We start from the raw sequence: 13,686 nt of genomic DNA on the forward strand, positions 1-13,686 counted from the left end.
GAACAGAGGATTGTGATGCACCTGGAGTGGGGGAATAACTGAGCATGTGTGTCCTCCAGCGCTCATGCTTGTTGCTACACATTGTGAACACCAGGTGGCACCATATTATGTAAGCAAATGACAGAATCTCAGAACTCTGTCCTGTGCGGTTCCTCTGTTATTCCTCTTGGAAACAGGGAATTGAAACTTTGCTATGACGGGATGTCAACAATCCTTACACAATCTGACAGCACAGATCAGACGGCATCAGATTATATACGGACATACACGACTGACAAAATATTCATTTCCAGGAGAGAAATCAGAAAAAAAAAACAATTCAACGTTTCATTTACTTACTGTAAATATTTACAGATAAAATGTAGCACTGAAGAAATGGCAACATTTGCAATAAATCTGTCTGATAATCTACAGATCCGGTCTCCTTTTCTGTACAATCTATCACTACCAGTTATCAGCCGGTTCAGGACAGGCAAGTCCTGAGCTATTGCTCCCTGTTATCAGCCATTCCAGGCTGTACAGAGGCCACCAGTAGTTTTCTTCCATGGCTTGAGTGACAGGATGTTTAGAATCCCCCCCGATCCCTCCATGTCACGTTCCCATCCATACGTGTGACAATGTCGCTCGGCGTTTATAAGCCGCCACATTAGGTTTAATGGGCATCGCTGGGCTTGTGGACACGTAGCCGGTGACAGCCATGTGCCAGACACCTGTCCTGATGAAATACGTCCCCCCGCTCTTGGGTTAGCCTGTGATTTGCTTACGCTGGCATCTCCGAGATGGCGCTGAATGTTTTATTATCCCAGTCATCTTCATCTGGAGCGAAAACCTTCCCGACGTCGACCGCTGACCGAGTCGCTGTTCAGAAGGGGGCGAGACAAGAATAATGTGGTCAATCATCTCCGTAATCAGACAGGTCCGGAGCGGCAGGAGGCTGCGCTCACAGCGAGATACAGGGGGCACAATACAGACGTACGGAACAAATAAATGTGCAAAATACAGGAAAAAAAAACAATATTCTTCATCCACAGCACGGGACGTGTAGTGCATAGGTCACTGACCCTTTAACCCAAAGCTCCTGAAGTACTCTGTACTGCTGGAAGGCCCTGACCCTAAAAAGATGGTCAAAATGTGACCATCCTAGTACTTTAATAAACCCCTCCTCGTATTATGACTTTGCCCAGAGCATCATTAGAAAAGTAACGGCCCTGGAAGAAACTTTTGATGGGACCCCCCCTCCCTGCCCCCCTATATATATGCTGTTTATTTGGCATTGTACTATTGTGCTGGTTTATAACAAATCCCACTCGCGAATTTGCAGCGCAGTAAAGCGTGAACGTGGCGTGAATTATTCTATTAATTCCTATAAACGTGGACGCAGTTTTACTTCCGGCCGGTGCTGCCATGAAGGATCCGTGTCGGGACGAGGATTAGGCAGATTCGTAGTGATATAATGCACATCAGCTCGTACATTATACATGTCATTAACCTACTTAATATTGATTCAATTAGTGCAAATTAATAAAACTCACGGAATGTCATCTACAGACGGAGGAAGCGGAGAAATGCAGAGCCAATGACGCTCCTTACCGGCGCTCTGCACAGTGCGTGGTTCTAGGAGTGAAGGTTTATAGGGGGGTGGTCTCATACTTCCAATGAGTCCCAGATTCAGTGGGACATTCCTGGGTTTGGGAAGTTGGCCCCAGGAGGTCGGGGGTATGTCCACACGTCAGCTGTCGGCTCCCAGCTCCACCATGAAGCCTGTGCGCCTGAATCTCAGCTCAGCAGCAGTGATGAGTTCGCTATATAAAATGTGGAGGACAGAGAGCATACTGTGGGGGAATGCACTGTGGGGTATCCATGAGTGGAGGCACTGGCGGACGGAGATGGAAGAGGCCCCGGTGCAAGAACAATTTAAGGGCCTATGCAGTCCAATAGTTCATCATAATGCACAATTCCACCCGCTTTGGAGGTAGAAATGGGCCCCCTTATGTCTGGGTCACACAGGCTGCACCAGAAAAGAGAAAGAATGGGGGCGCACAAATATCATATATGAATCGTCATGAAAGGGTGCAGTGCCAAGTCTATACATAACAACATGTCAAACCAGAAAAGATAGACTCATATGGTATGCACAACCACAAGAAAATGAAAAAAGTATATATATAAATGTATCAAAACACCTTTATTACACCTCAGAAAACACATTTAAAAACATGAAAACATCTATCCATGCACCATACCCCAAGAACAAATAGAAGTCCCATCAATATGCCAACAATCACATATAAATGCACATAGGTCAACCCATATACTCCAGTTGAATCCTCCTACATGGGGTACCCCTTAGGACTGACTGCCCTGACCTGTGTGTATCCACATTATGCAGAGTATGCCTCAAAATTCCGCCATCAGGGACAGGTGTGCACACTGCTCATGTATACATACACACCGTGCACTGGTTAAGGGGATCATGTCCAAGGCCATCCGAGTCAATACTACCTGTCGGTGGTCAGATGGCCGGAAAAATCGGAGCTATTAAGATGCAACGAGCATTAGTGGCACAGGGTTTCCGGCAAGGGTTAAGTTCCCATAAGGCAGATTGGGGGACTTCCACTTCCCCTGACGAAGCTTCTGCGGCAGCGATACGCGTGGGGCCTGCTCGCACCATACCCCTTCTATTGCTTTTGGCTATTGTGTCGGTCCCCCAATCCGCCTTATGGGAACTTAACCCTTGCCGGAAACCCTGTGCCACTAATGCTCGTTGCATCTTAATAGCTCCGATTTTTGCGCCATCTGACCACCGACAGGTAGTATTGACTTGGATGGCCTTGGACATGATCCCCTTAACCAGTGCACGGTGTGTATGTATACATGAGCAGTGTGCACACCTGTCCTTGATGGCGGAATTTTGAGGCATACTCTGCATAATGTGGATACACACTGCTCATGTATACATACACATCGTGCACTGGTTAAGGGGATCATGTCCAAGGCCATCCGAGTCAATACTACCTGTCGGTGGTCAGATGGCGCAAAAATCGGAGCTATTAAGATGCAACGAGCATTAGTGGCACAGGGTTTCCGGCAAGGGTTAAGTTCCCATAAGGCGGATTGGGGGACCGACACAATAGCCAAAAGCAATAGAAGGGGTATGGTGCGAGCAGGCTCCACGCGTATCGCTGCCGCAGCAGCTTCGTCAGGGGAAGTGGAAGTCCCCCAATCTGCCTTATGGGAACTTAACCCTTGCCGGGAACTTAACCCTTGCCGGAAACCCTGTGCCACTAATGCTCGTTGCATCTTAATAGCTCTGATTTTTGCGGCCATCTGACCACTGACAGGTAGTATTGACTCGGATGGCCTTGGACATGATCCCCTTAACCAGTGCACGGTGTGTATGTATACATGAGCAGTGTGCACACCTGTCCCTGATGGCGGAATTTTGAGGCATACTCTGCATAATGTGGATACACACAGGTCAGGGCAGTCAGTCCTAAGGGGTACCCCATGTAGGAGGATTCAACTGGAGTATATGGGTTGACCTATGTGCATTTATATGTGATTGTTGGCATATTGATGGGACTTCTATTTGTTCTTGGGGTATGGTGCATGGATATATGTTTTCATGTTTTAAATGTTTTTAAATGTGTTTTCTGAGGTGTAATAAAGGTGTTTTCATACATTTATATATATACTTTTTTCATTTTCTTGTGGTTGTGCATACCATATGAGTCTATCTTTTCCGGTTTGACAGGCTGCACCAATGATACGTAGGACCCTCAATGGAGGCACTGTAGAGCACATGGTATTTTGGGGGAATTACACTTTGGAGGGGCACTCTGAGGGACACCATGTATGTAGCGGGTGCTGTGGTGCATTAATGTGTGGCGGGGACACTAAGGAGTATCTTACTGTATGGTGGGAATTCTGAAGGACACTATGTGTGTAGGGAGTGCTGTGGGGCATCAGTGTGTGGGGGGACACTGAGGAGCATCATACTGTATGGGGGAGCACTCTGAGGGACACCATGTATGTAGTGGGTGCTGTGTTGCTTTAATTTGTGAGGGGACACTAAGGAGTATCTTACTATGTGGTGGAACTACGAGGGACACAATTTGTAGGGGGGACAATAAGGAGCATAATTCTGTTTGGGGGGCACTCTAAGGGACACCATGTGTGTAGGGGGTGCTGTGGTGCATCAATGTATGGGGGGACAATGAGGAGCATCATTCTGTTTGGGGGGCACTCTAAGGGATACCATGTGTGTAGGGGGTGCTGCGGAGCATCAATGTGGGGGGATACTGAGGAAGGCACTCTGAGAGACACCATGTCTGTAAGGAGTGGTGCAGAACATCTATGTGAGGGCGGACACTGAGGCGCATCATACTGTGTGTGGGGGGGCACTTGGAGGGACACCATGTCTGTAGGGAGTATTGCAGGGTATCAATGTGTGGCGGGACACTTGAGGAGCATCACACTGTGGGGGGACACTGAGGAGCATCACACTGTGTGGGGGGACACAGGAGCATCATACTGTGTGGGAGGGCACTTGGAGGGACACCATGTCTGTAGGGAGTATTGCAGGGTATCAATGTGTGGCGGGACACTGAGGAGCATCACACTGTGTGGGGGGACACTGAGGAGCATCACACTGTGTGGGGGGACACTGAGGCGCATCATACTGTGTGGGGGGGGCACTTGGAGGGACACCATGTCTGTAGGGAGTATTGCAGGGTATCAATGTGTGGCGAGACACCGAGGAGCATCACACTGTGTGGGGGACACTGAGGAGCATCATACACTGTGTTCCAAATTATTATGCAAATAATATTTCCTTATATTTTCTCTAAATTACCTATCTGAATTGCAGTCATTGTTATTTTCCAGTCATCTACTATTCTAGTATAATTGCAATGTTTTGGAAAAAACTGCCTATGAAAACAGTATATTTAAAAAAAAAATAAACACTCAAAATGCATGTTCCAAATTATTATGCACAGCAGAGTTTTCAACCTTTTTTTTTATTTTGAACAAAAAAATGGTCAATTGTGAAGTTATAAGCATTATCAGCTTATTACAAAATGAAATCAAACAGTTTTCAGGTGAAAACTTTATTCTAGGAGATGTTACATTTGCACGTAGGACCCCTTGTTCAAAAGAAGCTTCTGAACTCTCTTGTCCATTGAATTTGTCAGTTTTTGGATGGTTTCTGCTTCAGTTGCTTTGCATGTGGACAGAATACCCTCCCAGAGCTGTTGCTTAGATGTGAACTGCCTCCCGCCATCATAGACACTCCTTTTGATGATGCTCCAGAGGTTCTCAATGGGGTTGAGGTCAGGGGAAGATGGTGGCCACACCATAAGTTTGTCCTCTTTTATGCCCATAGCAGCCAGAGATGCAGATGTGTTTTTTGCAGCATGAGACGGTGCATTATCAGGCATGAAAACGATCTTGCTGCGGAAAACACGGTTCTTCCTCTTGAACCATGGCAGGAAGTGTTGTTTTAGAAACTCCACATAGATTATGGAGTTCATCTTTACCCCTTCAGGGATCATAAAGGGGCCGACAATCTCTCTCCCCATGATTCCAGCCCAAAACATTACTCCACCTCCTCCTTGTTGGCGCCTTAGCCGTGTTTTCATGGGGTGTCCATCCTCCACTCCATCCATCTGGACCATCGAGCGTTGCACGGCACTCATCGGTGAACAAAAAAGTTTGGAAGTCAGTCTTCATGTATCGTTTGGCCCACTGGAGCCGTTTCTGCTTGTTGCAGTGGATAGAGGTGGTCAACAGGATGGCTTACGCACAGCTGCAAACCTCTGAAGGACCCTGCATCTTGTTGTTCTGGGGACGTTGGAGGCACCAGCAGCTTCAAAAACTTGTCTGCTGCTATGACAAGGCATTTTTGCAGCTGCTCTTTTAACCTTACGCAATTGCCTGTTGGAAAGAGTCCTCAATTTTTCCTTATCAGCACGCACACGTGTGTGCTGGGAATCAGCTACATACTTCTTGATTGTGCGATGATCACGATGAAGTGTCTTGGCAATGTTGATTGTAGTCATGCCTTGACCTAAATACTCCACAATTTGTTGCTTCTAAGCAGCCAACACATCCTTTTTCTTTCCCATTTTGGCAAAAAATGTAGGCTGCTTAATAATGTGGAACAGCCTTCTTAAGTAGTCTTGCCTTTATGTGGACACACCTGCCAAACTAATTTGCACAGGTATCTGCAATTGCTTTCAGTGATATAAAAAGCCCTGACACACATCACCATCAATGAGTTTAAATGACAAACAAAAAAATTCTAACCTTATCACTCCTAAACTCTATGTGCATAATAATTTGGAACACAGTGTACTGTGTGGGAGAACACTTTGAGGGACACCATGTGTGTAGGGATTGTTGCAGGGCATCAATGTGTGGGGGGACACTGAGGAGCCTCATACTGTGTGGGACATGCACTGTTGAGGTATCATAATATGAGATGGCACTGTAGGGGACATCATGCGTAAGGGGGTACTCTGGGGGCATCGTTAGGGATTCATGCTATATGGTGGCCATGAAAGGGGTTTCGTAGTTAGTTTTACTAAGGGGCACTCATTTCTGCACTGGACAACTAAAAGGACCGGGTTTGGTTAAAGATGCAGTTTAGCAATAAACATTTTTCGGTGAGTGCCAGAGGGATGAAACTTTGCACTTCAGGGGTAAGAGGCACATCATCACAGAGGTATGTGAAAATCATCATGTGTGACATTTGTGCTGACTTGCTGCTTTTTCCTTGCAGGATTCTTGAGAATAAGTAACACCTTCCTAATTTTCCGTGCAGGAGTTTTAGTTTATCCGCTGTGTGTGAACAGCAGAAAATCCATTCAGCGGATGTGAATTGGCATGCTAAGAGTTGTAGTTTTGCACTGCTGTAGAGCCACAGGTCGGAGACCATTGCTCTGGAGATTGGATTTATGATCCTTTTATTAAAAAAAAAAAGAAAAGTAGTACTTAACTCAACTGAATTTTTTTTTGCATCTCTCACAACTACATATTTACAGCGTGTGAACGCGTTCTGCATTTCTAACAACAAAGCCGCTTGTGAGCCGACCTTTATCTCCGGTGTAGATGTTGTCACCGTGCTGCGCTAGCGCTCCATATAATCAAGTGCGGGTACGCAGCACCAAAGCGCATAACATTAGAGCCGTCTCCAGCTATTAGACTAAGTATATATCCATCGAGCAGGGTCTGACGTTCCAGGGGAGCAAAACATCAAGATTAATGGTTTCAGAAAATTAGAGAAACGAGCAAAAGGTTGACCGCCACATCTGAATGCCAATAAATGCAAAATAATGCAACGGGGACACCAAACTGGAGACAGGACACGGGATTAATGGCATTTTACTGACATGTAGAGCAACAGCCGGAGAGGAACGGGATGAGGGAGTCATTATTTTAGGTGATTTAAAAGGCGAGAAAAAAACCCATATAATGTGAAATGCCAGACGGGTGTACGCCGGGCGGATGAGGAATAAGTCTGGGTGGATTCTAGAAGGAACCAAATGCTCGTTCATTATCTTTTCATTTACTTTAAGGAAAAAAGAGAAGAATAGGATCAATCACAGGAATCTGCGACCAAACACAAAGAAATGGAAAAAGCTTCTGGAGCAATCTGAGTCAGGGGCATACAAAAGGGGCCCATTTCTATGAATGTGTGGATGAATCGTTCTCCCCTTGTAGCGACTTCCAGCATGTACATTTAAGCCAACGTGAACAAGCAGAACTGCAGTGCAAAGCATGGAGGAAAAACAAAGCACCTGAGCTTTTGAAGAGGTTACCTGAGACTCAAATGATCTCATGCTTCTCTTACCTCCATGGACGTAAATGTAGACTTCTTTGTGTCCAGCTTGGTGACTGTGGTCATTCTCATCACCGATGGTTATGGTCAGCATATTCGTGGCGCTCATTTGTGGCCGTCCTCTATCAGTAATGATGATGTGGAGGTGAAACTCTTTTTCACGCTCTCTATCGAAGGCTCTTAGAGTCTGGACTGATGCCGTGTTATCTCCATGATCAACCAGCAGGAAGTCGGTTGAATTTTGCTGGTCGTTGGGTATAGAGAACCGAAAGGGTGGCCCATTCTCCGGAGAGTCCAGGTCAACTGCGTGCAATAAATAAGAGCTGTCGTTCAACCGCAAGGTCTGAGGGAAGTCGGTATTTTCCCAAACTACGGGCAGGTATATCCCATCGAACATGGGGCCATTATCATTTACATCCAACAGGGAGAGGAGAAGAGTCATGGTGCCGGTTTGAGCCGGAGAACCTTTATCAGTAGCCAAAATGACTAAACTATAAGTGGCTAGGACTTCCCTGTCCAGTGGTTTTAATACCGTTATGTAGCCTTCTTGGTCAACAAAAAATTCCTCAAAAACATCCGATTCTGGTGCAATACTGTAAGAAATTTGCCCATTTTCTCCCGAATCGACATCGGTTGCCATGACATTGGCGATGATAGTGCCGAGTGTTATGTTTTCATAAAAAGGATCCACCTTCGTCAGTAAAGGACTGAAGATCGGGGCGTTGTCATTGGCGTCTTGCAGCACTATCACACAGTGGGAAATGCTGGAGAAGTCTTTATCTTCTACTTTAATGCTGAGGTTGAACCAACGCTCTTGAGGATTTTCATAATCCAATTTCTTCTTGAGCTTAATCTCTGCCTGGTGGCTTTTCATTGGGTTTTCGATGGAGAATTTCTCATCTGGATCTCCATCAACAATGCTAAAAGTGAGAAGAGCATTGTCACCAACGTCTTCATCTACTGCAAAGACTCGGAGGACAGTGGAGTTGACTGAGCTGGTCTCCAAGATGGTGGATTTCCAAGTTTCTTGAGTAAATTTTGGTGCATGGTCATTGGTGTCTAAAACGGTGATGGTGGCTGTAGTGGTGGATGACAAACCTCCGCCATCTTTAACTTCAACCAGAAGTAAGAAAGAAGAGTTCCTTTCCCTATCGAGATTACCCTTGGCCGTGTAAATGGTTCCAGTATTATGATTTATGTTGAACATTTCAAGGCCCAATACATCTACTGGACTGGACAGTATCGAGTAGGTCAGAATAGCATTTAGTGCATCGTTTCTGTCATCTAGGTCTATGGCGGACATCTCCATAATGGAAGTATTGGGTGGAGCGTGTTCTACCACACTAGAGTTGCATATGTTAAGGGAACAGATGAACTGTGGGGTGTTGTCATTTATGTCGTGCACATAGATGATCACATCTGTGAATCCCGTGAGTCCATCGCCTTCCTCATCAGTAGCCAGTACCACAAATCTCCAAACTGCATGTTCTTCTCTATCCAATGGCTTCACGGCAAAGATGCTTCCAGTCTTCTCGTCAATGGTGAATATGTTCTCAGCTCCACTTCCATGTAGAGAATACATGATCCCTCCTGGCTGATCGTGATCTGGATCGGTGGCTGAAACCTAAAAACGGTGAAAAGAAGTCGTTAAAGACAACTTGCAACCTACTTTCAATTGAATTGGTGCAATTTGATCCACTCTAAGTAAGTGGGACAGCATAGACTCTTAGCTCAAATTCTGCCTTCCATGTAGGAACTTACCTGCAGAACAAACACTGGTAAATCAGCCAATTCCTCGGTCACACTTCCTCTGTACTCATTTAACGAGAAGACTGGGGGTTCGTCATTTTTGTTCAACACATTGATCGTCACAGTGGCAAAATCTTCCCATTTACCATCGGAGGCCAACAGGGTGAGCACATAGACCTTAACGTCTTCGTAATCCAAGGGGTGGACAATAAGGATCGCTCCGGTCTCTGGGTTCAGATCTAGCACTCCGCCAATATTCCCGGCTGTGATTTGGTATCGGATGTTGGCATTCATTCCTATGAAGGCACGGACATGTTGGTAATGGTATGGAAATATTTCCGAATCTGGTTAAATCACTCCTAAAATCAGTAATGGCATACGTCTACCACTTCAAAGAACATAGGGGATACAATGTCGTATTGTCCAAGGGGCTTAGGTATGACACGACAGTATGAATTGGGGGTATTTTAAGGGCTCTATAATTGGAGGTCTCGACTACATGCACTTATCTTGAACCATCTTGCTTTCAAAGTAGGGTCCTTGGGTGGACACATTTTGTATGCATTCACTGGGAGGTCAAGGGCCTGGGTAGCAAGGCTACAAGGACATTATGTCATTGAGGTGGAGTTACCCTTTAAGAAACTTTTTACAATTTTTCCTTTTTTTCTACTTTGTCCTCTACCTTCATCAGGGTCATTGGCGCTCACGGTGACCACCACAGATCCGACGTCCTGATCTTCATCCACGCTTACGAAGTAGGCGCCTTGAGTGAACGACGGCTGGTTATCATTGACATCGATGATAAAAATGCGCACGTAGGCAGTGTCTAGAGAGACAAGAGGCAGGAAATTAAAATGCTTGAATGAGCCATTTCTGTCAGCTACAATTCCTTAGCCTGTCGGGGCGAGCGTTAAATGAAAACTAATATGCAGACGATACAGGAACCGACCCCCGGGGCTGGCAACAATTTATACAAGCGCATTATTCCAAATCTCTTGAAGATGAAATGAACGTCAGCATCAATTCTCCTCAACAGATAACACGGGAATAATTGATTTTTTATGTCAGTGGCGTTGATATTTTGGGTCTCATCCCCCAATGCGACCATTTAGTTGATAGTGTCTATCCTTTCAGCCAGACAGAGATTCATCTCAGCAGCGTTCATTATATATTCACACTGTTTGTATAGCCGGCAGCCCTGTGTGCTGCACATGTACTCTGCTGTCTGCACATATATATTCTCTTATTAGGTTTGTTATTATAGGAATAAAATTTGCCATACATACCATTTTAATGGATCCTTTCTATAGTATGGAATGCATTATGTGTTATTTTCAGGGGATTGCTTTGCCATTTTGCTGCCAGAAGCTATAAAATTACTTAGTCCCTTCTCATTCTGTTCACAATCTACTGATAACCATTCGAATGTGAGCCACATACACTCAAAAGCACAATTATCCTCAATTTAGCTTCAAAGGGGTCAGAGATCTTTTCTTGATATATAGCTCTTATTCATGGAATATACATAGCAAAAATATTATCTCTGTCTGCAGCCACCACTAGGGGGAGCTCCCTGTATACAGAGATACATGATAAGATCCTGTCTGCAGTCACCACTAGGGTGAGCTCCCTGTATACAGAGATACATAATAAGATCCTGTCTGCTGCCACCACTAGGGGGAGCCCCCTGTATACAGAGATACATGATAAGATTCTGTCTGCAGTCACCACTAGGGGGAGCTCCCTGTATACAGAGATACATGATAAGATCCTGTCTGCAGTCACCACTAGGGTGAGCTCCCTGTATACAGAGATACATGATAAGATCCTGTCTGCTGCCACCACTAGGGGGAGCTCCCTGTGCAGATAATGTATGCTGTCCTAGGTTGACTAGGGTGCCCGTGTGCTACTTGTGCCCTTATTTACCCTGACACCAGGTACCCTTTGACCATATTACTGTTATCCACTCACCAGAATTGAGCTGCCCATGTTTTCCGGGTCTAGCAGATTCTGATCCATCAGATGATTTCACCTCCAGCAGGTATGAAGTCTTCTCCTCTCGGTCAAACACGGCAGCGGTATAGATGCTGCCCGTCTCGGGATCTATATGGAAAAGGGCATGATCCCCACTGCGATCTTCCAAGATAGAATAAGTGATCTGGAAGGTAAAGAAGGCGATTCCTTAGAAGATAATTGATCCCGTTATCATTTATTCAGCGTCCTGAAAGACCTCAGAAGATCCTGCCACCAATTGGAAGCAGATGTTCTCCACTGGGGACACCAGGATCATTTTTTGGTGTTACCAGGAGCAATTGGGTTAAAAGCAAAAATGAAAAAAAAAAGTACAGATTGGATATTCATGTTAAAAAAATCTAGTAATTCCTTTTATATTTCTAGTTTACCTTCCCATTTAGACCCAGGTCCTGATCCGATGCAGACACCTGAAGGACCAAGGTCCCAAGATCGAGCCCTTCAGTCACAGACGCCTCGTATATAGATGAGCTGAAGAACGGGACATTGTCATTCACATCTGCAAGTTCAACATATTAAGTCAGTGTCCGACTGGAAACTATCCCACCCAACATTTCATTACCACACTGGGGTACCACAGTCCCACCTGTGATGTTAATCGAGACTGTAGTGAATGCCGCTAAAGGGACCGGGGCGACGTTCTGAGCTCGGATTTTCAGGATGAAGTTCTTGGTTGCTTCATAATCCAAGTTCTCTGCCACTAATACAGAAGCTGAACTGTCGTCTCGATTCACAGTCAGGTAAAAGCGTACAGGCATGTTGCTCTCGGGGACCAGTCCTTCCTCCAAATTGTAGGTCACTCGGGGGTCTCCCAGGTGGGATGTGGCCTTAACCGTCTGCATGGAAAATACATTTACCGAAATATCAAAAACATCTGAAAACCTTAATGCCACTTTACTTATGGCGTTATAATTTGGCGTTCTACAAAAAAAAAAAAAAGGTAAAAATGGGGCAAAAATGAAATTCTCTCTGTCCCGCTGGATGACAAGTTTGCACCTGGCCTTCTACAGACCAGTGAACGCAGTCCTACTTAGTCGAAAGACTAAGAAAACCACTGCGTAATGCAAAATAAAATGTAAAATTTAACATTAGCGGCCTGGAAGTCATTTGTGATAGTCCCGCTGTGTGTCTCATGCATTAAAAGACACAAAAAAAGTGCACTCTCGGAGATGTGTGAATCTAGTGACACATTGTGCGGAGAGCATTCAGATTTATGAGCGACTACATAAAAACCTCATTCAAAATTGAAATTTCTGCCTGTAGAAAATGACCCATGCACCTCCTAAACAGCAGGGGTCACCTCGGGTCCTGTGGTTTCTAGGTCTGCGTGGCAGCTTGGTCGTCTGGGTTATGCAAAGCATAAAAAACTAGGACAAGAACATGTTTGCGCTTGTTTAATATTCATTGTGAGATGTTATTTTTGCCTTTTTCTGCATTGCTTTATAGCTTTGGCCTAGCAATGTACCATTCGAGATTGAGTCATGGCTGTCATGTAGGTCACTGCAACAAATTCTCAACAAAAGTTTTCATCTACCAATCAAAAGATAGCAAGAGGGAGGAGTCTCCTTCCAGCCCTCCCCCGAGGAGCTCACAATCCAAAAAGCAGAACTTTAATGAATCCTATTGCTTGCTCATTAAATAATATATTGATAAATATATCATACCACAATGGGCGTATCCCTCAAAGTATTCTCGGGGATGATAATTTCATATCTATCCTTTTCCCATATAGGTGACTGATTTTGGGCGTCAGTGACTCGAACGGCAACCTCAACCCTTGTGCTTCTGTTTCCACCATCCGTCACAACGACGTCTTGGGTTATCATGGACTTCTAAAGGGTTAAAATAGAGAAAAGGCTTTAATACAAACAAAGGAAATATATATATAGGCCTTCGAGCCTTCAGGATATCGTGCCGGACTTGACCACCAACTACCCAGAGATTCCTTCACTGGGCTTTAGTGTTGGCATCTCTAACATCTGCCTTCCTTGAGTAGCGCCAGATCCACCTCCAGATGTTCCTGTCTAGATATAGAGATGTTGGATCCTGAGAAAAATGAACCT

General features: G+C 45.1%; 1 protein-coding gene across 1 annotated transcript in view; it reads right to left on the reverse strand.

Annotated features, from left to right (window-relative positions):
- The window catches only part of LOC143807321 (neural-cadherin-like), a 169,174-nt gene that overhangs the window by 74,371 nt on the left and 81,117 nt on the right, over positions 1 to 13,686 (reverse strand). The window contains exons 12-19 of the mRNA XM_077288738.1: positions 13,288 to 13,455; positions 12,210 to 12,459; positions 11,995 to 12,122; positions 11,564 to 11,750; positions 10,275 to 10,418; positions 9,605 to 9,888; positions 7,856 to 9,467; positions 765 to 858 (exon numbers count right to left, since the gene is read on the reverse strand). Coding sequence (XP_077144853.1) covers positions 765 to 858; positions 7,856 to 9,467; positions 9,605 to 9,888; positions 10,275 to 10,418; positions 11,564 to 11,750; positions 11,995 to 12,122; positions 12,210 to 12,459; positions 13,288 to 13,455 — 2,867 coding nt within the window. The remainder of the gene's footprint in view (positions 1 to 764; positions 859 to 7,855; positions 9,468 to 9,604; positions 9,889 to 10,274; positions 10,419 to 11,563; positions 11,751 to 11,994; positions 12,123 to 12,209; positions 12,460 to 13,287; positions 13,456 to 13,686) is intronic.

This window comes from Ranitomeya variabilis, chromosome 2 (assembly GCF_051348905.1).
Source record: "Ranitomeya variabilis isolate aRanVar5 chromosome 2, aRanVar5.hap1, whole genome shotgun sequence".
NCBI lineage: Eukaryota > Metazoa > Chordata > Amphibia > Anura > Dendrobatidae > Ranitomeya > Ranitomeya variabilis.